This window comes from Cynoglossus semilaevis, chromosome 15 (assembly GCF_000523025.1).
Source record: "Cynoglossus semilaevis isolate Cse_v1.0 chromosome 15, Cse_v1.0, whole genome shotgun sequence".
NCBI classification, from domain to species: domain Eukaryota; kingdom Metazoa; phylum Chordata; class Actinopteri; order Pleuronectiformes; family Cynoglossidae; genus Cynoglossus; species Cynoglossus semilaevis.
The window spans coordinates 8706522-8734074 of record NC_024321.1 but is presented as its reverse complement, the minus strand read 5'-3'; the positions used below and the strand labels follow the sequence as shown (position 1 = coordinate 8734074).

Here is a 27553-nt window from a genome sequence, read left to right as displayed (position 1 = left end):
CGTCTCACTCTGCTCCAGTTTCCGAAAGCTATACATATCGTTACTTAACTGCAATGGCAATGATCACTATGATCATTGCTTCAAAAAGTACACAGAAAAATCACTAATAAATATGGGAAAATCACTGCAGAAAGACTACGAATTGAATCAGTGGCAGATCCCGTATGTTTAATTGACAAATACAGCTTTTGAGATATTGGTTGACCCACATAAACGAAGTATGTTAATTGAAAGGCCACGGTAAAACAAATAACAAAATGCCGAAACCCGGGATCGAACCAGGGACCTTTAGATCTTCAGTCTAACGCTCTCCCAACTGAGCTATTTCGGCGTGTGATGCACACACTTCAATGCATGAATAAGAACGTTGTAACGTTGTTGTTATTTTAATTATTTTGCTACCTTTTCTTGAGACAAAATGTTGCATGGTTCCGATTACCTCTCAAAATACCTTTCTGTACACTTTCAGAAAAAACAAAATTCATCCCTTGGACACAACAGTTTTGTTAATCTACGCATGTACGTACAATATAATTCCGTTATTTATTGGGCACACAAATCATGACAAAAATTACTGTTTTCAACATTAACGTTTCTTCTCTTTGTGGCTTTGTATTTCCGTAATTGGATGTTACGTCACTGTTTGATTCAACGCAGTGGCTGATGGGAAAAAGGTCGAGATCTGCAGGCTACACCACAGTCGACTGCTGCCACACAGATAATTTAACTTTGTTACTGGTAGTAAAAAAATCAGTTGTTGCAAATAGAACTTGTCTACTCTGCTGCTGAAGATACACAACTATTTCACACTTCCCATTTCCCGTCTTTTACTTTTACACCGAACAAACTACTAGCTACTGGCTAACGTTAGCTCTTAAACTGCATCGTTGGTGTTTTAGCTTCTTTTTGGGGAGGGCGTTTAAACACTGCTCCTGAGGATCCCCGGCTGAGGCAGGGGTTCGGACCCGAGTGATGTTTTTCTGTTCTTCCTGGGAAGATGGATGAGAAATCCAGCGGCATCGGCCATCAGCGTCTCCTGATCGCCCTGCTTATGTCGTTGCTCTTTGGCGTTATCATGGTACAATATGTGTGTCCCAGTAGGTCCGAGTGCCACATGCTGCACCGGCTAGGATCCTGGCTGGGAGTCGCCAGTACGTCAGGTTCTCAGATTGGCGGCGCGGAAGTTCGGGACGGGCTGCAAAAAGATCCGTACAGTGCAGAGGACGGGGCTCTGGTACGCTTCGTCCCTCGCTTTAACTTCACCAAAACCGATCTAAATCGTGTTGTGGACTTCAACATCAAAGGTGATGATGTTATAGTTTTCCTCCACATTCAGAAAACAGGCGGCACCACCTTTGGTCGACACCTGGTGAGGAATATACAGCTAGAGAGGCCGTGTGAGTGTCACGCGGGGCAAAAGAAATGTACTTGTTTCCGGCCAGGTAAAAAGGAAACCTGGCTGTTTTCTCGCTTTTCCACGGGCTGGAGCTGTGGGCTTCATGCGGACTGGACTGAGCTCACCAGGTGTGTGCCCTCACGCATGGATACTAAAGATGCTCCCCAAAACATGCCCAGGTTTGTGTACATTACTTTTTAAATTACAATATTTATGTGTTTGTTTTATCCAAAATGATCATCACTGATACCTATAACTTACACAAAAGAATCATGATCAGGACAAGAAGCCTCACATGTCCTTTAGTTAACTGAGAATGAGAATAAGGCAGCGATGAGTCGCTTCGAATCCGTTAAGTATAAAGCAACTGGACTGTCTTGGTTTCTAGACGACCTTTCACCTCTAGTCCAAGAGGCTTCTTCAGTTCCGACGACTGAAACGTCTGCTAGAGAGTAGTGTCTGTAGGCAGATTTTTTTTCTTCAAATGTAAGTCATGCAACCTTATTTTTAAACATTTATTTGTTCTTTTCGTTCTTTGTGTTTTTTTTAGATGTTGTTCACATTCGAGCCCTGCACTAAAGTAAATTAACCATTAGTCCGGTCTGTTTTCACATTATATTATATGGGTTATGACAATGCAAATAATGATGTTTCAGGAATAGATGCATAAGCTAAATGTAAGATCTAATCTTTTTTTTTCCTTTGTAGAAGAAACTACTATTATATAACTATCCTAAGAGAGCCGGTATTGCGATATCTGAGTGAGTGGCGTCACGTGCAGCGTGGAGCTACATGGAAAGCCTCCTTACATGTGTGTGATGGACGTTCACCAACGCTGTCTGAGCTGCCAAGCTGTTACTCTGGAGATGACTGGTCAGGCTGCTCCCTGCAGGAGTTCATAGACTGTCCCTATAATCTGGCCAACAACCGACAGACCCGCATGCTTGCTGACCTCAGCCTCGTTGGTTGTTACAACGTGTCTGCCATGAGCGAAGAAGAACGCTGGGCACTACTTCTACAGAGTGCTAAGCGTAACCTACGGCACATGGCCTTCTTTGGTCTGACAGAGTACCAGCGTAAGACCCAGTATCTCTTTGAGCGAACCTTCAACTTGGAATTCATTGCACCCTTCACACAGCTAAATGGCACACGTGCCTCTAGTGTTGACATACCTGCTGATAAACAACACAGAATCCGTGAGCTAAACCGATGGGATGTGGAGCTGTATGAGTATGCCAGGGATCTATTCCTGCAGCGTTTCCAGGTGGCACGGCAGCAGGAACGCAGACAAGCCAGAGAGAGGCGTCAGCAGGAGAGAAGGCGGCTGCGTGGAAGGTTTGCAACAAAGCAGGGCAGGCTGCTGAAGCCCTCAGATTCACCCCATCAGACTGAGAGCCACTCAGCAGTGACTGTGCAACAGAGGGAGAAAGCTGCCGAGTCAGAAATGCTACTCCCAGAGTGGTGGGATTTGGATGAGAATGGCACAATAGAGGATTATGTGGACAATGTGGAACAGTGGTAAAAAGAGCCAGCAGAATCATGATACTAACTGGGTATGCCTGGTTCTTCCATTTATTCTAAGTAATACAAGTTAAAGTCTTTTGGTACTTCTTTGGAACATCGTTTTTTTAGTGACATTTATTTATTGATATTGATTGTATTTCTTTGCCATATCTGATGTTTCTACAGGTTCTTACAGAAATAAGCTGCATTACTCACCATGTCACATTGTCTGTGTTCAAACACATATTTAAGGTTGTTCTGTTAAACACATCTATGTCTTAATACATATGTAATTAGGGAAATATACGTGAAAAAAGACTTCAATACTTCTGATCAAAAAAATAATGCTGTTTGTAATTGTCATGCTGTTTTCTTGTCAGACTGCATCCTGTGAAGTTTGTTTCTAAATGTACCAGAGTTATTGACTGACTCTATGTGACTGAAAATATGGCATTTTTATAAATACCTCATTGTACTTCATTAACCGCTAATGTTGTGAACACAAGTAAAAGTTAGTTTTTAGTTAGTTTTTATAAATGTTTTTTTTACTATTGTTAGTTTTTATAAATGTTTTTTTTACTTGATGAATTATTGTTTTGTTCTGCGTTTGTGACTCGTTACTGTTCCAAATCACGCACTAGCCTTTGGTCATCAAAACCACCAGTAGAGGGGGCTGTTTTACTTTTAATGAAGTCCTAACTCCGTGGTAGGCGGTTAACGTAAAGGATTTACAGTAAATGCACAACATTTTAACATATTTAGTCCACTTGCTGTTGTACCGCGACAAATGTAATTGAATCCAGCGCCCATTGTTAAAAAATTAAAATAAAACTTTCCCTGTTTTTTCCACCTGAAGTCAGACAAGATAGAACGAGAGGCTTAGCCCTGCATGGCTTACCATGCAGGGGTATTTAAATTTGTTTCTCAAGTGTCACGTTATCAAAAACCACAAGTAAAGAGTGTTACGTCGTATTTAGTCATTAGAAATAAAATATAAAAAATAAATAAGATAATAATAAAATATTATGATTGTTTAACGGTAACGAGTATGTATGTATGTCTAAAACTATAAATTAGCCACTGTTAGCATACTAGCCTCGACTTGAACAGAACCACAGTAAAGACGTTCTGCCAATTACGACGCGTTTGGTTCAGACAAGGTCAGCGATAAGGTTTAAAGAGGTTACACAGACAGTAACACACGCACACACGCCTTGTGTGCGCCAACTCCTCCCTCACCATTTTGCCCTGCCTCTGGTTTTGTTTTTAATCTACTGTGAAGCAGTTGCCTCTTTCTTTCCACGACTCTGCGGCGATATCACCCGCTACACATGGTTTTATATATATTTTTTCTATTTACACCCAACGACAGCACGCTTGCCCAGGGTTAATGTCAAACAGACCGTGCGTCACGAATCAACGTTTCGACCGAGGTTAATTTAAGAGACGACATTCGAACGTTGGACAACAGAAGCAGGTAGGAGTCGAATTATTCTGAAAGCTGTTGACTTTGGCATTTGTATTAACATCCATATTTGAGCTGAGGTTCTGTATGAGAACATTCGTTGCTGCCTGTTGCGTACTGGCGCTCAAACGCACCTGTGTAACAGACGTAATTGCCGTGTTATACACAGACCAGACAGCGATGATTGTTAAAAGCTATAGGAGCTGGTGTCTGTATAAACAACACTTTAACTACTACCGTGCAGTGTAATTATGACTTCAATCTTACTGTTTTCATGTTTGAAAGAGTGAGATAAAATATGTAACTATTAGGTGTAAATGTACTTTTTAAGACGTTGTTTTCACTGTATTATTATGGTTAAAGTCAAATGCAGTGCACGTTAAAGGTTGCTGTCCTATATTGTCAAATACAACACCATAGTTTATGCAAACTAGCATCATATGGAAAGTGTTTTGTGATGCCATAGTCATCCCCAGTTCCAGAGGCATTTGTACAAACTGTGACGCCTACAATACAAGCAAGCAATCATTTTCCAATGTACCGGTGGCTGTAAATATGAAATAACCAGAAAATGTATTAAAGGACATAAATATCAAGTATTATTATATCAGATATGTGTTATGTGTATTATATGCAATATGTTAATGATACCAAATTTTTATGTTCAACTTCTTAAGTGAGATTGACTTGTCTTGATTTGGCCACATACTCTCCTATGAGGCATTAATTTACACATAAAATTGTTTGCGTCATTCTTATCTTTAAGCTGTAACCTATGGGTAATGAAGGCTAGTAGGAAGATACAAACCAATAAATCTAATAATCATTATTTTTTTATTTAAAAATATGTAGGTTTTGTTCAGGGGAATATTGGTTCTTGTTACAAAATGTCATAGTGGTTTGTCAACAAATTTCTCAGAAAAACACTGGTCCAGTGGTTAGGTTGGTGGTTAGGGTTTGTTATGAACTGGTTTGGGAGGTTTTGTCGATAGGCGGTGCACGTGAACTGTAGTCACTGCTGTGTCCTGAGAAGGGGTTGCTGAACATTGTCTGTTTGTGCGTAATGCTTATCTTTGTTTTTGTTTATGAAAACATAGACAACATAGTTTGAAGTCTATCATGGGAGGACGTTGTGACAACAAAGTTCACAGTTTGAGGTTACTTCAGAAAATGTGTTTAATTTGGAGCAAGATTCATACTAAAAAAGGTTGGATCTTGGATCATGTCCGTGTTTACCATGTAGGGTCAGCCAGACACAGTGTACAGCCATGGATGGGGCAGGGCAGTGGTGGCAGTGGTGTGTGCAGGGCAGTGGTGACTTAGTGGTTAAGAAAGCAGACTTGGCTCTGGAAGGTTTGAGTCCACCAGCTGCCAAGTTGCCACTGAGGTGCTCTGAGCATGGCACCGTCCCCACACACTGCTCCCCGGGTGCTTAAAGCTGCCCACTGTTCACTTTGGTGATGGGTTTAAAGCAAAGGTCACATTTTGTTGTGTGCAGTGGTGAGCTGTGTCACAATAACAAGTAGTTCACTTTCCTTCCTTCCTTTCCTTGGACTGTGTTGTCACAACTGTTCTTGCCAAGTCTGAGCTGCATGCATGCATCTGCAGTGGATGTGTTGTCATTATGATTTCTTATTTTGTAACAATATTGCCAGTCTAGACAGGTTCACACTCCCTTCAGGCTGTGGACTCTGCACCAGTCTAGCTAGTTTTTCTTTTCTTTATGAAACAGAGATAAACAACCTCACTCACATCTCGGTGTTTCTGTAGTTTATAGGGGCACTCAGCAATGTGATGCTTAACCCTCATGAGGGAAACATAGATTTATGCCTACGGTTTTACTCTCAAACAATGCCCGACAAGCTGAAATGGTTAAAAAAAGTCTCACCGCTCGCTCTCAGAGAGACACCACCACACACCATGCACACCGCACACACACACACACACACACACACACACATGGTATTTGCCTTATTTCCCACATTACCTGTTTTCATTTCCCCTGTGACACACATTATGCTTCATCTTTTATGGTACAAATAAAACTGGCAAAGCAGCAGCGATAACAAATCAAAATGCTATGTAGACAACACATGATTGGTTCTGCTATAATAATTTCCATTATCTCTCTGCAGGGACACCAAGCCTCAGCTCAGCATTAGAGCAAAAATAAAATGAAAGCGAAAGATAGCTTGTTCACTCTTTTCGTAACGTAAAACCCTAAGTGCAGGTGCCAAGTTATAATATACTGTTTTAGTTTAGGTCTTGATGCTTTATAAAGTAGTTTCTTTATTTGGGCCCCACATAAAATTGTACTATTACCAACAAAGTACAAGTTGAGATATCAACTGGAAGAATAGAGCAGTTACCACAGTGTCAGAAAGGGAAGTTATTTCAGGTTCAAGGGTTCTGAGGTAAATACAGAAATATACAACTTCTTCACTGTAATTATGTTCGCCCTGAACTAATCCCTCTTTATCTGTGCTTGCAGCTTTAGCCTTTAGCAGACCCCCGACCTAAAGCCTTAAATTGTTTGAAGAGCAACGTATTTCAGGTTCATTCAAAACACTGCAATTTCAACCTTAGTTTTTTCAGTACTTAAGACAGGATCAAGATTTTCTGGAACGTCTTACAATCACAAAACTTTGCTCTTTTCTCTTTTGCAAGTGCTGTGTATAAGACAGATGACCTACAATTTCTTCTCAATCTCTTGTGATTGTTTAGTAAGTTATAGCTAAATGCCTGTATTAGATTTTAATACTTTTATCAAAAAGTTCTTTAATTGAAGGAAATTAAAAACTTACAGTAAAAATTTAGCAAATCACTGGAAAGATGTCACACAATATATATTTATTCCTTTGCGATTTTTTGCAGAACAAATAGTCAAAGGTGGGGAATACAAAAGATTTTAGTTAAGCATCCTTCAGTTTGAATAGAGCAGTGGTAGGTGTGCCAGTGTGGCACATCGCCTACACACCAGTCCTAATGGAGACATCAGAGTCTGTGTGAAGGTTACACTGCTTCCGCCACTCAGGTCTTTGGTGTTTGATGAGGAGGTAACAGCAACCATTCCATACTTCCTCTTTACGCCTCCCTGTCTCCTGCTCAAACTTCACCTTCAAACCCTGCTGGTGCCTCGCCTCTCTTTGTCCTCAGACAGCTGTGGAACGGCTGTTAAACTGTAGCCGTTTTTTTATTTACTCATTCTTCATTCTTGGCCTCAAACAAAATCAGTAGGGTTTTTGTTTGTTACATGAATGCCAATCCACTTCAAGGTCTTTGTGCATAAAATTACTGACTAATTTCATTTCCATTTGAATTCTGTATCTAAATTACTATCAGTTGAGAGACCTGACAAACCATTCTATTTTTATGTTTTACAAATTGCACATGGAGCAGAGAGCAAAAAGTTATTTTACATATATTTTTGAGGATTTAAAATGATCTATATGTATTCTTTTATGATTTCATTAATCACTTCTTCAAGCTTTAAGTTAATTAATTTAATTATGCTTAATAACATAGCAATATGTTTTGAAGCAATAGCTATATGTAGAAAAATAAATAAATAAACCCTCAGGACAATCACAGTTAATAAAATATTTTTCTTGTGAGAATAAGAGTTTAGACAAGAGATAAAATTAAAAACAAAAACACTGGCTGAGCCATTTCTGTCCTGCTGTATAATGCAATAAAAATGCATTATACAGTCCGCTCTAAAATGCCCTAAATTTAGGTTGCAACCACTTTTGCTTCACGGCCCTCCGTTTGAGAAACACTATTCTAACTGTGTTGTTAAAGCATGTTCTCATGCTGGGTTCTTGCAGTATGAGTCATCTGGCCATGATCACAACCGACCGCCTACATTTAGAAGTCAAGTTGCATGTACTCATGGGTAACTAATTAATACAACCTAGTCACCAAACTGACTGAATGTCTAATCTTCTTGCTGTCGACTCTCATTGGTCTTTTTGTCGCCGTTTTTATTCCACTTTATTTTTAACTCCATCCTTTCTAGATTATTCTTCGAGGTACTGTCAACAAGCACAGTCTTGGTCAAACAGTTGCTAAATATTTGGATAAATGTAACTTGTTCATATCACGTGGTGCAGGGAATATTTTTTGGAGGAGCGCCACTATTGTTGTGCAGCGTTCCAAGAATGGTTGTATGGCAACTGTGTGCCATTTGGTGTTCTGTGCAGCGAGCATGACAAAAGGAGGAAGTGCAGGCGGTTGCTCCTATGGACGATGATGATGTCGATTGTACTATATGGTTAAGCTGCGTCATCAGGGCAAGCACAAGCCAGAGCCCTTGACTGTGACGTGGAAGTGAGCGAAGGACAAGGCGTACAAAGTGCTTTTCCCCAGAGGAAAAGTTTGTATTGATCTGTGGGAGGGCAGGAGAATGGAACAGGAGTCCGAGGAGAATAAGGAGGAGACGCAGACCTGCCCATGTCTTAAACAAGCAAAGCTATCACTGTACCTGTTCATTTCTCATCTGCATTTTTTTTTAGTTCAGGGGTGTGTCTCTGGTCCTGTGTTTGAAGGTGGATGTATTACTTCACTTCCTGCCTCCTCCCTGTGTCTGCCTCTCCCACTCCTCCGCAGTACGCTCCTACACTGGGCTGCTATGCTGCACGTTCTTCCACACACTCACACTCATTCTTGCCCCCCTTCCTCTGTCTGTGTCTGCAGCCGTCAGACACACACACACACTGACAATATCATCCCTGTTTTTTTTTTTACTTCTCGTGCATCTCACTCATTAATAATGTTTTCTGCATTCATGAATCCCCCTTTCCCCCCCCCATTCTTATTAATTGTACTCATTTCCTTAATGCACTTTGGACTTCGCCTTCCTGTGGGAAGTTTAACTGCAGTTGTGCATTTTCATTCAGCCACCTCACTGATTGTTATCTGTATTCAGTTGTTGTCCAGACACATCCCTCTTGCTGTCTCACTCACAACACACACCATCGCTGTATCACTCAGGACCGTGGTCCTGTGTTGAATCAGACCTGATTTCCTTCCGACTGTCAGTTTGAAGACAGAGCTCTGCCGGAGTCAACTGCACATTGTTGTACAGTTGGAATATTAACATGTGGCTCAGCCATGACTGTGCTGTACCAGTGAGGGGGGAAACCTGGGAGGAACAAGGATGGGCTCTGCGGAAGGAGGAGCTGCAGTGTAAGCTGTCCTGTGATTGGTCAGCCGTGCCTTCTGCCTGCCTGCAAAACCTTGTCTAATTGGTTGATTTCCTTTGCAATGAGCACAGCAGCTGCAGTTGTGAAGACTCAGACCTTCTCTCCTTGCCCTCTCTCTCCTCTCTCTCTTTCCTCCTTCTCCTCCGACTTTTTCCCTCCACATCAATAACTGCCTGGGAATCATCTGTGTTCGCCACATGTACCAGCCTGTGCCACTTCAAGGACAGAGCGTTCCGTCAATATTGCGGCGGGGATTTATGTCAAGTTAGTCATTTACTTTCTGCTCCGGAGCTCCGGAGAGTTGAAGTGATGTATCTGTCCTGCAATCTCCTTCCGTCATCTCTTACTCTCTCTCTCGTTCTCTCTCTCTCTCTCTCCCTGACTCTCACTCCTATCACTTTATCAACACATAGCTTGCCCCTTTGCTGCTCATTGCTGCTGCCTCCCTCCCTCCCTGCCTCCCTCTCTTGCATGCTCTGCTCCACTGTTTGTTTGTCCTCGCTGTACTCTCTCTGGCTCTTGTGTGTCCACTCCTGCCTGCGCTCCTGCCTTTCAAACCTCATCGTTCATAAACGAGCTCTTCAAAGGCCCCCCCATTGACATTTTTCCACTCAACAGGCTGCTGCTTTTTAATGCTCAGGATTAATGTTTGCCCCTCTGTTTGTTTTTTAATGATCTACAGCGGGACAACAAGCAAGGACACCCAGGAGACCAGTCAGTGAGGAGGATAAGAAGAGAAGGCACAGCAGGAAGGATGAGAAGGAGACTGAAGTAAAAGGAGGAAGTGGAACTTGTGAAGTGCCTACTGCACACGGTTGTCTGCCGGCGTCTGTGTTTTGCTGGATGAAGGCAGGACAGAGTCCACTGTGTGTTTGGCCTTGAATCGAGGTGATATTTTACCCTGACAGCCACAGAGTCATCCATCCTGTGCTGCTGAGCTGCAGTCCCCACATCGCCTGAGCCTCTACAACCGCCTCGTCACATGAGTGTGATGAAAGCATCCCTATAAGGCTCTGCTGGTTTGTTCCACAGAAACCTTCCTTTCCAGGCTGTTTATAAACACAACTAGCTCTGTAGAGGCTGCCACAGCCTGGGCCATGTTGACGTGACTATAACATTGACGTACCATGGGTGTCCTTTGATTCAGACGTAAGGACGGCATGCTCAACAACATATCCAAGCAGTCCAGAATGATATCCTCAAAGTAGTTTCTTTTTTCTGCTGGTTTTTTTTTTCTCCAGTTGAGTCAGAGCTGGCCTCTGCTCACGGCCAAGGCCCTCCATGTCACCCCAGTGAAACCTCAGCTGCCACATTTCCCAGGAAAAACCAACAGACACCCCCCACAATACGTTGATCAGGAGGACTGACTGCTTATTTGTGCAGAGAAAACACTATTTTTGCCTCCGTTTCCAGTATTTTTCCGCTCTTGCGTTATCGTTAGTCACCTTCACACGGCTCAGACACTTTTCCATCTGTCTGGCTCCACCACTGTTCCCTGTTGTATCTCTTATGGCTGTCAGCATGACCATGGGACGCGACACCAAATGGCTGACCCTGGAAGTGTGTCGGGAGTTTCAGAGAGGTACCTGCTCCAGGTCCGACACCGAGTGTAAGTTTGCACACCCGTCCCGAAGCTGCCATGTGGAGAACGGCCGAGTCATTGCCTGCTTTGACTCACTGAAGGTAAGGTCATACAGCAGCTCTTACTACACATTGTCAACATTTACTATATCACATCAGCTTTATTTAGACATATGTTATGGTTTATGTCTCCGTACCTTCGGTCTTTGAGCTCTGCAGAGTTTTGTATAAATACAAAAGTTAAGCTGGTGCCTGCTTATTTGACACATACACAAACACACCCATATAGCTACATGACAAAATGGCTTGTTACTAAACAGACCATTCCGTTTGAGCAAAGTAGCCAAAGTTGAACACATGTAGTACAAAAAAACAATATACTTAGTGGGACCACAGTTAATTAAAACTGTTAAGTGTGAAAGATCCATGACGATCAGCTTAGCCATACCCTCCAGGAAGATATGAAAATGTGTAAGTTGGTAAATTAATTACACCTTATTACCATCTGAAAATCTCCTCAGATGGTTTAAGGGCATGTATGTCACAGTAGAGGCCGACAGTAAAAGCAGGGCACACAATAGTGATGTCGTAATGACATACTCATTATCCCGGCCGGGTTTGGACGATGCAGTAGAACTCAGCCTTGATAGTTGCTGCATCAACTGTTTGGTTCCTAACATGTTGCTCACTGCCATTAAAACATTTCAAGGTGTATTTTAGGGGTTTTATACTCACCCATTTTTTTCAATGATTGGAATTCCTTTTGTGGATTTTTATATAACAAATATAAATACAAGATACATTATTCTATATTAACCAGAAAAGGAACTATACTCCAATTTATTTATTTTTTTCAAATTTTAAAACGTGAAGGATATACTCAACTTTTTATGACATTAGGGTTGGCTTCCTTTCACCAGCCAAACACTGGCAGATCCTTCCATGTGCAGTGAGGTTGTCTGTGTACTATTCTTTCTCTTCTTTACTGCCTGATATCAACAGGGATAGGCTCCCAAAACTATAATGCTAATGCTAAAATTATAATATGCTAATTCTAAAATTAGTTTTTAAACTAAAGGCAAGTAGCGGCCTTCTCCTCCTCCTGTAAAATGGGTGTCATTGCTGCAGTTGGATTCCTCCGTTCAATTGTTGTAATTGTTTTCATGAAGCTGTGTTAAAGAAAAAGTAGTCGTTAAATTTTAGTAAGTTGTTTCACACGTAATAAATGAACGAAAGAAAAGTAGTGATAGTGGATAGTGATAGTGATAGTGTGCTCCTGCCACACTTCTCCAATATTACTCCAGTATTATTGGAGACATGAACTGTATAGTTTAGATTTTAAATCTTTGTCGCTTGGTAGCATTGCATGTTATTTCATAATTCAGTTCTGTGACATAAAATGTCCCAGTTGAATTTGAATGACTGGACAGTGGTAACCATTTGAACTCAGCTCTAAAAGGAAAGAAATGGAATTCTAGTCAATTCTAAATTTGATCCAAAGTCCTGAATTTCAGGAGTATTAGATTTGAAAAATATTCAGTCATCATTCCGACACCACGGGTTAAAGGTAACACATAACCTCGGGTACCTTCATAATAACCCATTACAATTCAGCCTCTGGTTTCTGCTTTGTCATAGTCGTGAGACTATTCTGAGACACGTCAGACCTTATTTATTTATTTATTTTCCCCCACAAACGTCACCATCATCATTAGTATGGGAAAGGTTCTTGGCTGCTGTTTACTTTGCTTAAAACCTTGTTTATTTATATGTTGGTCGTAAATTTTGTTAATGATGTATCCAATGTGAACACGTACACGAGAACATTACCTCTGATGTTGAGCTTTGTCGGTGCCATCATTGTGTATGTTTTAATGCATATAGAGTGGTATTTATTTACAAGTAAAATCAAACTCACAGATCCTACAGCGGGCTCCATGTTACTGCACCATGTTGTTTGCTTATCTAAAGCAGAAATGCAACTTTAAGTCATAGAAAGTAAGGATTCTGTTTATTTAAAAATATACCAGACAGTGGATTAAATCATAGCCTGCACAGACAGTTTGTTTCCTCCTCCACTGGTGGTAATAGTTGTGAAAATGTAATTGTTGCCCATACTAACAAGTTTGAAAATCATTCTGACTGAAGTCAAAAGAAGTCAGATATTTATTCAGTCAACTTTGATAATATGCCAGCGCTCTGCAGCTTAGAGGTTGACCTTTATGTCCACTGCCACTACCACTGTTCTTAGCTGGCTCTGGCTCCTCTGTGCTACCTTTCTCATGTATGGTACTGTCATAGAACATGAAAATTAGATACAGATCAAGCTAAAACTAATAACACAAAAGAACTTTCAGTAAAAGTACAACAAAAGATGAACTTTTTTCTTCACTTTTTTTAAAATAACAAAGTGAAAAAAATCATTTAAACAGCAGCAAGATCTCTGTCTAATCTATATCTGCTCTCCGTTTGCCCATTGTTTAAATTATTGGCTTGACGTTCATGAAATTCAGATAAAAAAAAATCACATATCTTACCAAAGGTAAATGTCATTAGGTTTTCTTACTGTAGTCTATAAACCTTGGATATTGAGCTCAGAGCAATCCATGAGGTGTCCTCTCATGTCAATATATTTATTGCTTCCAATCTGCTGAAGATGTACGTAATCTGCTGCTCTGCACCTCCCCTAATGTGGGCCACTTGGTCATGATGCTTCATCACTGCAGCTGGTTTTTGCCTCTCATCTTCTCCTCTGCTCTATCACTGCTCCGCAGCACTCTGAGTATTCATTCACATCATAAAAGACCTGACAGGGTGATGAGGCTTCACTTTATTTTTGAGAAATACTCCACTGTGTACAAGTGCACGGTTATGTCGAATGTGGAAGCAGGCTGTTGCTGTGTCAGTGTTAGCGTTTGTAGTGGATGTGTACAAGTTCACAGCCTTTTTTTAAGAGAGGTTTTGTTCCAGCTTAAGCTTTACTGCAGTGGAGAAGTGGAGACCCAGACGGGAGGGATCCTGTCTGCGTGCAGCTGCTGTCTCCTGGTTTATTGAGTTAGAATTTATTATTCAGCCATTTTTCTGTGTTATGTCCTCCAGAGCAGGAGGGAGATGGAGAGGGAGCGGGAGGCAGAGAGAGAGAGAGAGAGAGAAAGAGGGGGCCTAGCAACAGCACAGGAGAGCGTACCCATTGGATAGTTTGATCTTCCTGAGTGGCACGGCTGTTTTTAGCACAGAGCAACAGCCTGGCTCTGTACCGCTTGTATTTGTATTGTGTACGATAGAAAGAGGTGAGCCCAACACAATGACAGCACTGGTCAGGCATTAAAGAATATATGTTGGCTGTTGCAGACCCCTGCATTTGTTAGTAGGAGTGAGACCTGGAGAGGGTGACAGTCAAAGTTCATGGTGGTCACAGACTATGTAAAAATTTGGTGCCAGCACTGAGTGTCAGGTCCAACATTTCTGCTTATTTGCACAGTTTAGTCTTGTCTCTGCTTCAAACTGCTACAGGCTATAAAAGGTATAATTAGGTTTAAAATATATTTTTACATTTTTTAAATTTGTATAAAAGTCTTCTACTGTCACATGTTCCTTTATAGCAATTATATCTTCAATAATATTGCCAATACTAGTAACACATTTTTGTAATTTGAATTTCTTTTGTACGTTGTTCAGAGGTCTTTGTTTGATGCACTAAAAGAAGGTGTAAACATGTTTGGTAGGTCAGTAGGCATTTTCTAATTGTATTTCATGTTTTTGTTTGATATAAATAAGACAATTTCTTGACATTTTAACTATATTCATTTATAGTGTCAAGCTCAATAGTAGGCTTAATATTTATTAGAATTTAAACCAAAATGTTAGGCTCAGTAATAACACGTCAGTGCGATATACTTATTTGTACTTGATGGAGCATCTACTACATGTTCTCTCTCCGGCTAACTTGCTGACTAATGGAGTTCAATAAAACAGTCTCCACAAAAAGAGAATAGCTGCAGTTTAAGGTGGGAGGCAGTAAAAAAATTTAATGTAGGCTACAACTCACAGTGTAAGACCCATCCGAGGGTAGAAAGTCTGACTGGATAGTATGGATGTCACTGGTTCTGCCAGGTCCCATGACCCACCAAGTTTTGCCCATTGATTAATTTTTGGGTCACAAACAACACTGCTCTGTGATCTAATGAATCAAAATCAAATGTTTTTCTGTGATGTGTGCTCCGTTTCAGATCTGTGCAGCTGTTGTACTGTGAAAGCTTCTGTTTGTGTTTGTATTTCTTTCCTCTAAATGCTTTACTGTACTTACCGATACTCTCTCTCTCTCTCTCTCGCTTTCTCTCTCTCTGTTGTGTAGTATGTTGCCATGGTTACCAAAGGGAGATTCCTAACTGAATACTCTCCTCAACATAGCATGTTTCAATCCTTCTCTTCGTTGACATTTTAATCAATCAGAAGAGTCATAATTTTCCATTAAAACAAAATAATAAACATGACCTAATAAAGCTGCACACACTGCAGTGGCTTCATCAGTAGGTTTAATAAAAGTTATGCTTGTTATGCTCATGGCCTTCACTCCTCGTCACAGACTCATGCCTAAACAAACAGCTCAATGACACGATGCTGGCTCACATCATCTCTGTAGCTGAGGCACTGTGACATCCTGAACATTTTTCAGGCCGCGACATGTACTATGTTTTTTCTTCCCTTTTTCTGGTGTGTGATGTAAATCCCTCTCAGATGCTGTAGCATCTGTGGTGTCTCTGATCCTGTGAAGGTTGTACATTTCCTGCATGTTACACCCTTTTATTTTTTTGTGTCCTCAACTCAGCACCACATCATTCATCAACGTCAGAGTCTCTGCACCATGACGTCAGCTTGTCATCAGTGTGTTGTTTGCAGTTGCGTTAGCGCTCTGTCAGATGTGTTTAACAGACACGTCACTGTCCGTGTGATGACAGAGCATGAGGCTGGGGATGAGAGAGGTGAGTTTAGCGGGTTAACAGCTCATCTCCAGGGCCAGACATCTGCTGGTAGAGCAGGGCTTTATTGCAGATTGCAGCTCTCACTGTCTGAGCGCTGCTGCGTTGTTGACCCTGCAGTGTTTCTGCAGCACCATCTTCACCTTCCCCATAGACTCAGGCGGTGGTAAAGGACACAGCAGTGCATTGCATTCTATGAAAAAAACAGGAATGGCTCAGATTTGATTCAGGATTGTCCAGGAAGCCAAAAATATGCAAAGAACAAGAACAAGAAAAAGAAATAGGCATTGCTTCTGATTAAAAACTGATGCAATAATTATTTTTGTTCAGTTAAATCTATAAATAAATCTAAAGAACATACTGAGTTGGACGATTTACCATTGATCATAGGTAAGAATGAGAGTGAATGAGAGTGTGGATGGTTTGTTGTGTTTATATGTGGCCCAGTGATGGACTAGTGAACTGTCCAGTGTGTGATCCATGACAGATGACAAAATGAAAGTGTTTGAGTCCATAATTTAATCGTGGACATAATCAGCAACTGCTGTGTTGATCAGCTTTTAATCAGTGTTGTCAATGTTAAATTTTCTTGAGCTCACAGTTATGATTTGCTGCAGACGGAGTTCATCTGTAACGTAAAAAAAGAGCAACTAAGATGTTTAAACTGTTCAGAATGACTTGACATAAATTTTACTTTGCCGCCAGACAAAATAAGATACATTGAAAGCAGGGTTGTGCAGATACTATTTTTGACAAAGCCGTACTTTGTACTTTGTTTTCATTTGTACACTACATTGATACATCAGGTTAAAGCTGAAGAGGCTAATGATTAGCCTATTCTGCATTTCCTTTTCTAACAGTAAGTTTTGTTCTAAATAGCTGCAGCTAAGTTGCTGGATTTCAACAATTGTCTTAGGAGAGTGAAGGCATCATCACTTGCATGTGGCTCAGGTTAGTAATTTTACCTGACCCGAGTTAGCTCTCAGTTTCAGAGTACAAACAATGAGGTTACGTTTAAATGAACACAAGAGCAGCAATCTGGGGTTTCTGTTCATATGTAAGTCAATATTAATATTGGTATTTATTAAAAGTAATATATGACCATTGTAGATATTGTGTACCTTCTTTCCCTTTAACTAGTTATTTAAGTTATATAAGTGTATGGTCTGCATAGTCACATTTTCTGTCAGTCGTCTTTGCTCAAGTCTGAATATGTAAAAATAAAGCTTTGCATTCAGGACAAGCTGGCCCTGTAGGCATAAGTGCTCAGCAGCAGCAGCAGCAGTGACTGTTCAGCATTTAGCATTTAGTAGAATTATTAATGATTCACTTTCAGTGATTCAGTATGTTTGACAAATCCGCTGTCCTTCACAAAACACAGTTAAAAAACGTCAGCAAACCTTCTCGGTGTAACAGCTCATCTCTTCAGCCGGTGACCTTCTTCTGACCTCTGACCACAAACAGACAAGAACTACTTTTGGTCATTGGTGCATTATAGAACATCCAATTGAAATGTAAAGGTTTAGTCTCAAACTTTTGTCTCTCAGATTTGTAGCTTTGCTAGGCTACATGCTGATGTGTCCTTGATAAAAGACACTGATCACTGCCTTTCTGCATACTTTAGGTATGAACAAGATTGGAGATAAAAGGTACAACAGATTAAATAGAAGTATTTTTAACTTTTTGAGTGAGTACATTTATACTAGTATTCCACTCATAGTCACAAGGGAAGTGAACACACACACACACGAGGGGAGGGAAGGGGAGTACGTCTGCACAGTTACCATGAGACTGCTGTAATCTTACTGAAACCTGACACTTTTACTGTACGTCCTGTTTATACAGTACTACCTTTATTTACATAACCTTACGGCTAATATTTATTGGTTTACTTATCTATTTCTTGTGTTCTACTTATAAATTTGAAGTTTTATTGTTTAGGCTAATAACACAAAGGAAGCTACAGCTTTTAAACACAAAATACATTTATATGTTACTTAACTCTATTCAACTCAAAGTGTTCTTATTGTTTTCTATTAAACTGTGACAGACCAAATGACTAAAATATTAGCTATTCTGACATTAAATACATTCTAATATCTACTATAACTACATAGATCATGTGTTTTTCTTTATAAGTAAATTATTTGGTTCTAAAAGAACAAAAAAATAATCATTTCTATCATATATTTATTGAAGCAAAGGTGTCTACACATGCTTGAAATACACTGCAATGTTTATATTCATGATTCCTGATTTTTTTTCTTTTTTTTAGTTACCTACATAATGCAGATCCATGGGATCAATTAGAAGTACAGTAGGTACTGAGCATTTTTTCATGCCAGGGTGAAATAGAAAGATTTTAACCTGGCTTTAATACCTCGCCAACTACCTTAACATCTTTAAAATAACAACATTAAATGACACAAATGTCAATGTTTGACTGAAAGTAGACATAAACTTTTTTTTAAATTCTGTTACTATCTGTGTGATTCCTTCGTATTTTTTCAGAGACATGAAAAATAGTTTAAAAAAAACCCAAAAACATTGGTTTCAATTGCAAAATTCAAATTTTTCCAGCACTTTGTTAGTTTCTACTGTACATGCTTAGAATGCCTTCATGAATAATGCAATGTAACATCTTGTGGGCTCTAGTTAGCATTTAATTAGTGCTTCATTTTAACATCATTTTCAAATGTTCTTACAGATGATTCACTATGTTAAACAATTTTTACATGACTGTGTAAACCTTAAAGAAAGTTTCATATTTTTTTGATATTTCGTGCTCATTTTGTTTGTCTGAAGGATGAAAAAATCACTCTCCTCCCTCCTCCCCCTCCTCAGGGCCGCTGCACACGTGAGAACTGCAAATACCTGCACCCACCTCCACACCTGAAAACCCAGCTGGAGATCAACGGGAGGAACAACTTGATCCAGCAGAAGGCTGCGGCAGCCATGTTGGCCCAACAGATGCAGTTCATGCTGCCAGGAGCACAGCTGCAACCCATAGTGAGTACAGAACTGTCAAGCCATAACTTTTTAATCAGTGCGAGCGCCACTGGTCCGACCTGCAGGCAAAAGTTTTCAACTGGAAGAAAGAGGAGAAGAAACAGTATATGAATCAGTTTTGTTCCAAAAATGTTTATTTCTTTTCTGATAAATAAAACTTTATCAGCACAATTACAATGATCGTTTTTATTTTCCAAATATATCTATACATACGTATTTGCCCACTTCAGTATCACACTTTCTGTAAACAAACACATCAGAATTAAAAAAAATGAAAAAAAAAAAATTTAGATAGAAGGAAAGAGAAAAGAAATGTATTTCTGTTTTTTTCATATAAAGCAAAACATTTTACCACAAACTTTGACAACAATTTGAATTTTTTGTACTTTTGAACTTAGCTTAAACTGAGGTATGGGTCTTGGATAAGATTTTGTTCATAGAAAGAAATAAAATAATTTAGTTAGGCTTTATAAAGCCAGTCCTTTGAGTAATTCAATCTGGTTATTTCCTAGTCTGTCTAAAACACTTTAAAGTGCTGTGAGTACATCCTTGAAGTGTTAGTTTCTGTGAAGCTCAGCTCCATCTTGTTTTGTTTTCTCCTCTCTCTCAGACCACATTTCCGGTTACACACTCCCTGGCAACCAGTCCCAGTATGTCGTTCAGTCCCTATCTGAGCCACATGGGCCCAGGCATGGGCCTGATGCCTGAACTGCTGCCCAGCGCTCCCCTTCTGGTTCCTGGGAGTCCCTCAGGCCTGGCAGCCATGGGCAACGGCACCTCTGCACAAAAACATGTGCGCGCAGACAAGCTGGAGGTATGCAGGCTGTGAGCAGTTGCTCTGTTTCTATGTTTGGCCAAAGTATGATGAAAAGTAAATGTTGACCAGACGTTCCCTCTGGCCCCGCCAGGTTTGTCGGGAATTCCAACGTGGTAACTGCACAAGAGGAGAGAACGATTGCCGCTACGCTCACCCCCTGGAGGCAGGGATGGTGGACTGCAACGAGAACTCGGTCATCGTCTGCATGGATTACATCAAGGGCCGCTGTAGCAGAGACAAGTGCAAATATTTTCATCCCCCTGCTCACCTGCAGGCCCGGATCAAGGCTGCACAGCACCAAGCCAGTCAGAACACAATCACCAACACAGGCCTGGTGAGTCTGACTCTCACAGTCACAGAGTGTTCCCTGTCATAAACCAACATTAGTCTGGTCTGACAACACAAACAAAATGTCTGGGTATAGACCTTCTCTGTTCTATTAACAGAATCATGTGCACTTCCTTTACGAACAGTTTCCTGTGATGTTAATGGTCTAAATGCTAAGGTTTAAGTAACAATCCTGTTATCCTGTTACTTATAGAACATAAGTCATGACCCTACATACTGGATGAAAATAGAACATAAGTCATGACCCTACATACTGTATTATTAAACACTGTTGTTTGCTATATCCATTGTATTTATTCATTATTAAAATAACAAAAACAAACTGCTCAAAAAGCATGCTGTTCTCCCCTGTCATGGCCTTTGGGCTTTACCCTAATTTAAAATGTGTGTAGTGCCCTCTTCTGGTGGATATCAATAGCATCTTTTCCTTCTCGCACAGGGTCATTAGTAATGATGAGGTAAAACTGCATTGCACTGTGGTGTAACCAGGTGTTTTTGTTTGCTGACAAACACATTTCTGTAATGGGCCTTCACTCTTGTCTTCGGCTGTCCTCCACCAGGCTCTGCCACCAGGGGTCATGCAGCCGCTACCAAAGAGGTCGATCTTAGAGAAGAGCAACAACGGAGCTGCGTCTGCTGTCTTTAACCCCAATGTGTTTCACTACCAGCAGGCTCTGGCCAACATGCAGCTGCAGCCTACAGCCTTTATTCCCACCGGTGAGTGTCTGTGCACACCAGCAACACTGACTCATAGACCAGTAAACACAGGGTTTAATGTCAGACGACCATAAAGGGATTGAGGTAGTCACAGCTGCAGTGGTTACAGTGCAGGTCCAGTGCTACCAAGCTCTTCCTTCTACGGTGCATCGCTGGTCTTTATTTAGAATGTGTTTAATGTGCAATAAATCAATAGACGTGGTTTGGTACTGACGGTATGTGGACAGTGTTCAGTACGGCTGTTCTCACCTGTCATTACCACACGTCCTGATGTGTCTCCTGTGACCTCGTGTGACTGGATCTGGCTTCACCCGCCTCGTATTTAAAAACACCCCAAACAAACTCTTATTAGGGCTGTTTTGAAAAAGAAATGATTTACTTAGAAGTCAGTCTGTGAGGCTGTGTCTACTGTCATAGTGTGGGTGTTTGTGTTTGTGTTTGTGTTTGTGTGTGATACTGACATTGGAGAATCTGATTGACTTTATAAAAACTCACTCAACAATGACCAGGTACAGATCTATTACAGTTGTCAGTTTATCTAGTGACCAGTTAGTTGGCCGTCCGGACTTTCTTTAACGGTAAGTTAAAAAGAGTACATTTTTAAAGTGTAGTTAACAGTAAACTAAAGAGTCAACAGGGAATATTTTTGTTTCATTTTGAACCATTTCTCCCTCCATGCACATGCTTCGCCCATTCAATACAATTATCAGATGCTAGAGTCTGATTCGATTGTATGACTGTGTGTTGCCTTGTTTGTTTGACTACCATTTGTCAGTATTTGGCTAATGAAATATGTAATTTTCTTTATCTCTACTTATTTTGTTTGCATGACTTCTTGACACTTGTCCAAATTCATCCTGGCAATTTATCACATGACTTTGGATGCTACACATTTTGTCATGGTAATCATATCATCCCTGTCCTCCCCCCGGTCCCAACCCCCTCCCCACTCCCCCTCCCTTCCTGCCCACATCCTCGTCCTCTGTCTGTCGTCTGACTCGCCTGAATAAAAGTTCCCATGATGCACGGTGCCACCACCTCCACTGTTTCGTCGGCCTCGACCCCCGTCACCAATGTTCCTTTCGCTGAATCTGCTGCCTCCAACCAGGTTTGCTGTTTCTTTCAGTTATATTCAGTTTTAACGGCTTTTAGTGTGTGTGTCCTGGTCTATCTTTTCTCATCCAGTGAAAGAAACATACTGGTGGTGTCACATGTATTGTGTTCACATCTCATTTGTTCTTTGAGCCCTCAAAATAAAAGTAAACCAGTCTTTGAGAGAACATGAACAAGATTAACTCAGTCAACATGGCTGTCCAAGTAACGACGGGTCATGTGACCTGATGCTGACAGGCAAATTTAAATTCAGTGTCACACCTATGTCCTAATTACAGGATTCAAACTAAAACAACATGTTTTAGAACTTTTAGAGTCCCAAAGTTTTGGTTCACCAAAGCACCTCAAGCCTAAAATACCATCTCAACAACAGCCAGGTGTTTGTGGAGGTTTCAGCTCCAGACTCCCAGCTTGCGTCAGAGCAGAATCACAGACAGTCTACGGCTGACAAGCTGACTGACACCGTTGTCAAATGGACTGTGAGGGACTGCAGACTGATTCGTATTGTTGAGGAGAAGGACTCCACAGAAGTTTTAAAAAAATCTCCACGTCCTCTACCAGCCATCGTCAAGATACACTCTACGAAGAGAACGTTTTTGTTATGCTTTTTCTTTCTTGAAATGTTTTCATTTTATTAATCCCTTTGTTTGGATTAGTTACAGACTAATCCAAAAGATTAGACAACAGGTGTGAAACACACATCTTTTAGTTATATGTCCTTCAGTTGTAGGGACACAGAAAAAACAGGTTTTAGCAATGTAAATGTATCTCAATTATTCTTAAACAACCCATGATTAATCCACAGGTACCTTGTAATTAATTAGAATAAAAATTGTAATAGTTTCACAGACCTAGTTTTTAAAAATATTTATTCCAAAAAAGAAAAAATATTGTTCATGTTATATATTGTGGCTCTAAAAAGAAGCAAATGATGTTTTCACATATACATGATTTAGATATAGGTCTTCTTGTACATGTTGGTTGTTTTTGTATGATGTTCACGATGATCGTGATTGTTTGTTAACCATACAGGGCTTTGTAAAAACATTGAAATGTAACAAACACAAAGTTATTATTAATTATGTAGATAGTTTCGATCCATGGGGTGAGTACACTGGTAGAACGTTAACTAGGTCAGAAAAACAGAGCAATATATTTGGCTTTTCACACTATTGATTGTCCACTGGATATAATAAATAGTTGTGGGGACAGACCTGTCTGAGTGAACACTTAATCACTACAGGACAGGCTGAGGTGACGCTTTTTTTTTTTTTTGCACATTGCCACAAACTTGACTTATGTCCTACATCAAAAAATAAAACAACAAATTTAAAAAAACAAAAAACTAAACTTGAACAAAACAAAATTCCTGGAAAGGCTTTGCTGCCACCTACTGGGTTTACGTTCCACCCAGAAAGATCCTAAAATTAGCATCAATAAATAACTGAAACAACTACCTTTGTAGTTTATGTGAACAACATGCATTTTAAAATTTGTGATTTTAGTGTAAAATAGCCTCAAATTCCAGATGCCTAAATCTAAGAGGAATAATACAGAAAAAACATGTGTTTACAAAGTAATGACATCATTATGTGATAAATGGATTGCTACATCCACATTTTCAGCTAAAGAAAGACCTATGAAACTCTGATGTTTGTATTTTTCCTTTGTCTCTTCCTCTCAGTAGAGTCGTCAGAGCTTTTGACGTCTGACCCAGTGGAGCTCCAGTGTGTTCCCATGGAAACCCATTTCTGTCCTGTGCCCAAACTGCTGGTGGCGGCTCCAGTGGCACTAAACTCAGTAAGCCTTTCCCGAAACACCAGTTTAAGTCCCTAAAACCTGACAGTAGGGCGGCCATCTTTCTGAATGCAGCAAACATGTGCCTCACCCACACTGCACACACACTGACTGAGTGGCCAAGTCAAACATCATCATGTAGAAGCAGCAAAAAAAAAAAAAGAAAAAGAAAAAATCTGCGATGGTTCAGGCAATACAGCAGCCATACTGATGGATTCTGACTTGACCAGGCCGAGCAACGGAGCTCCGTCATACAGCCATACATGCTCACACCTTAAAGGTACAGCAGACAACACACACACACACACACACACACACACACACACACACACACATAGGACTAAAGCCCTTTATAAGTTGGAGCCATCACGTTAGGTGATCCAATGAAAATTGGAAAATAAAATGTTAGCGTTGGACCGTTAGAGTCCTTAAGAAGTTAAGAGTGTTTCATGTCCTGTTGTATTTATGTTTAAAGAAAGCAAAAAAAATTAACATTTGTGTGAAACCATTTTGTTTGTTCTAATTTCCCCACATGACCCGATGTCACGTCAGTCACTCATTATTAGTTTTTTGTGTGTGCCTTTGATTTATCAGCTCAGCTGCAGAGGAGACTCATGTTCCAAAAGTAATCCAAATTTTTTAACTTCACTGAAAGAATCCCACAACCCCAGGATATTACTAACTGAAAATAGAGAGTTTGACGGCAGGTTGGGTAAATGTATGATATCAGGAGATGAGTGGAGAGATTTTGACATGCGGTTGTTGATGTTCTGAAGTATAGACACAAACTGCAGAAAAAGTCGTTTTGAATAAGATGTGTTAGCTCCTGACTGCTGAGTACTGATTGTCTAATTGCTGCAAAATGTACTTTGCATCAGAACCTGAACTGAACAGTAATTGTTTCTGTGTGTGTGTGTGTGTGTGTGTGTGGTGTTTTTTTTTTTTTTATGTGACCTTACAACAGTAAACCTTGGTTCCCCCTACAGTCCAAGTTACCAGAACTCTAACCCAGGGATGGGCATTTCTAGAAAATATTATTCTGGATGAATCAATCTTAAATTCATTATAATATACATTTTTATAACAAAATGTATTTTTATGGCTCAGACTCAAACCCCACTCCAAGTTTTAGCTTGGTTTTATCAAGTTACCTGTTCAGGTCAGACATCTCTGCTCATGTTGGTTGTTCTACTTTTAACTGGATCAGAACGACCACTGTGGACTCTGTGTTAGTCTTTTCTGCAGTGCAGCAGCTAGTGCTCTACTGCCCCCATGTGGCAACATGACAGATCACGTGAGCCAGCGGTATTGAGGTTCACTTCTGATGCTGCTCACTATTGGAAACATCAGCTAAACATCTAACACAGTAAGGAATGTTGACCATGAAGATGAGCTGCTGCAAGTCTGCTGAACTTCACAAAGACTTACGATGTAATGTGGTTGTCAGTAATTTTCTAAAAAAAAAGTACAATTTGGGATTTTCTCTCACAACTATCTCCTGGGTTTACAGAGAATGGTATGGTGTGATTGGTCTAGTTGTCCACATTAGGTGTGTAGATGTGTATCTCTGAATGCAAAACAAGTTGAACCTTGAAGTAGAAGCAAAACAAAGCAGCTGAATTGATGGCAGTTAGTTGTCCTGAAGTCACAGACTGATTGACTTGATTGAACCAGTCGACTGTTTGACCAGTTATGCCCATCCCTTCTCAAAGCCGACTACTAATGAGAGTCAAACATAGACCCGCAGACCCTTAGTTGGTCCATTTGAAACCTTTAAGTCTGATGTCAGGTGGAAGCTTGACTCATTTCCTGATGTTGTGCCTCGTCTTTGTGCCAAGTGGTACTTTATGCAAGGAGCTGCCCCAGTTTTAATGCAATACCAGAAAAATGCCCCCCATCCTCACCCCCGTCTCTCTAATGCAGACATGTATTTTTCAAAGATTCTTGTGTTATTATCTCCTTTTACATTGAATGAGTGGCACAAGGTTTTCTGTTCCGCGCCTCTTCAGGGAGAAAGATTAAAACTTGAAAATGTCCTGTCTGAATTTAGAATTGTGACGTCTTTTCTACGAATGTGACGTGTTTGTCTCAAGTCGCCAGACTCTAAATATGACGGAGTGACAGTTTCCAGACAGTTGGTAAAAGTCAGTGAGAAAGAGTAGAAATCATGTTTGATGACAAATGATGAAGAAAAGCGACAAAGCAAGTTGGATTCTGATTTTTTAAAATTCTGTAAAGAATTACAGGCATTTAAACTTTGGGCTGAAAATAACTAAACTCCAAATTCAAATGTGCCTCCTTCAAGTCTCCTCAGACCTCTGCTGTCAATACACTGTAAGAACAGACTAGTGGTCAAAGATAGGTGTGTTTATTTGGTGCATAATCACAGTAATAAATTATATCTGTACTTGTTTTTCTCTCTCTCTCTCTGAGACAGCTGTGCTGTCTCCATATTAATGTAAAATTAATGAATCTGTGTGTCGTGTGTGTAATTAACTGTGTTGAAAGAGACGACGAATCACATGTTTGTAAATGCTGCAGATATAACAACATTGTCCCACTGAACATTACCGTTACTTTGATAAATGTCAACGTGTCGTGAATGTAACTAATGCAAAAACTCAACACGTGCCGCTCTTAAAGACAGGCATGCTGAAATGTAAGAAGTCACTATAAATAGGCTGTTTCTTAGGTCACTAAGGTTCCACACTGATACTGTGTTAAGACATATTCAAGTATGTGTATTGTTCTATAGATTATATTCAGTGTCAGTGACTGATGTGACTACTTTTAGAAATATCTTATCTCTCTGAGACAAAGTAGAGCTGAGTTATACTTGTACTTCCAAGTACAAGTGTGTATCATACAGATACATTTCTGTGCCTGTTGTATCTCCCGACAGTCACTTTTTGTTCCCCGACACCCGATATAACCCAACGGCCCACGATGCATCTATAAACAACGATAAAATTATCGGGCGACATTGAAATCAGCTCGATCCTCTCTACGTATTTGTTTTGTTATTATGGTTAGCTGTGCTGTGGTCTTTCTACTGTGATGTCATACTCACTTGTTGGGGTGAACTACATTAGAAAGTTTTAACAGAGCAGTAAATGGAAGTACACACTACAGTGAACTTCTACTTTCCCTATCTACTCCCACTATTTCCACAAAATAATGCAGATCATTGTTTTTTTATGATTCCTGCCAAGATGGCTGACTCACAGTGAACTAAGATGCACAAGAGGGTGTTGTCAGGGGGTAAGTGTAGTGAGACATGTAAAACCAAATACCCTTTGTTTTCATTTTTTCTTTTTTTTTAGGTGTTTTTGTTGTCTCTCTGTATGTAAACACATCCGATCTCTCTGTTCAACCTGTGGATGATTGATTCAGCATCCGTTTGTTTGTTTTTAAAATATCACCTTGTCTCTCAATTATTTGTAAAAAAAAAAAAAAAAAAAAATTGTGTAATTAAATGACATAGGGTTTAAATCTGAATCCAACCGAGAAAATTACAGCATGGAAATGAAATAATATAGAATTCCGTGATGGTTAGCAAAAAAAAAAACAAATGAATGATTTAGGCAACAGAAAAGACAATATGGCTCTCTTTGATATAATAAT

At 40.1% G+C, this 27553-nt stretch overlaps 2 protein-coding genes and 1 non-coding gene across 8 annotated transcripts; 2 read left to right on the top strand and 1 right to left on the bottom strand.

Moving 5' to 3' along the window:
- Positions 1-258: 258 nt before the first annotated feature.
- Positions 259-331, bottom strand: trnaf-gaa (transfer RNA phenylalanine (anticodon GAA)). Its single transcript has one exon. It is a non-coding gene; the product is annotated as a tRNA-Phe (tRNA).
- A 22-nt stretch (positions 332-353) lies between these two features.
- On the top strand, positions 354-3075 carry hs6st2 (heparan sulfate 6-O-sulfotransferase 2). 2 transcript variants are annotated; one of them, XM_025063468.1, is made up of 3 exons: positions 354-1234; positions 1337-1575; positions 2105-3075. In XM_025063468.1, the coding sequence occupies exons 1-3, from the start codon at positions 998-1000 to the stop codon at positions 2916-2918; spliced, it is 1290 nt and encodes a 429-aa protein (XP_024919236.1). In that variant the 5' UTR covers positions 354-997; the 3' UTR covers positions 2919-3075. The 2 variants fall into 2 exon arrangements, with proteins under 2 accessions (XP_024919236.1, XP_008325113.1); XM_008326891.3 differs by having other exon boundaries at positions 356-1575.
- A 1057-nt stretch (positions 3076-4132) lies between these two features.
- mbnl3 (muscleblind-like splicing regulator 3) lies at positions 4133-27553 on the top strand. Of its 5 annotated transcripts, none has more exons than XM_017039326.2 (8): positions 4135-4376; positions 10251-11251; positions 18973-19137; positions 19748-19951; positions 20046-20288; positions 20863-21019; positions 22033-22127; positions 23820-27553. In XM_017039326.2, the coding sequence occupies exons 2-8, from the start codon at positions 11078-11080 to the stop codon at positions 23835-23837; spliced, it is 1056 nt and encodes a 351-aa protein (XP_016894815.1). In that variant the 5' UTR covers positions 4135-4376; positions 10251-11077; the 3' UTR covers positions 23838-27553. The 5 variants fall into 5 exon arrangements, with proteins under 5 accessions (XP_016894814.1, XP_016894812.1, XP_016894815.1 ...); XM_008326893.3 differs by having other exon boundaries at positions 4137-4376; positions 23817-27553; XM_017039325.2 differs by lacking the exon at positions 22033-22127 and having other exon boundaries at positions 4133-4376.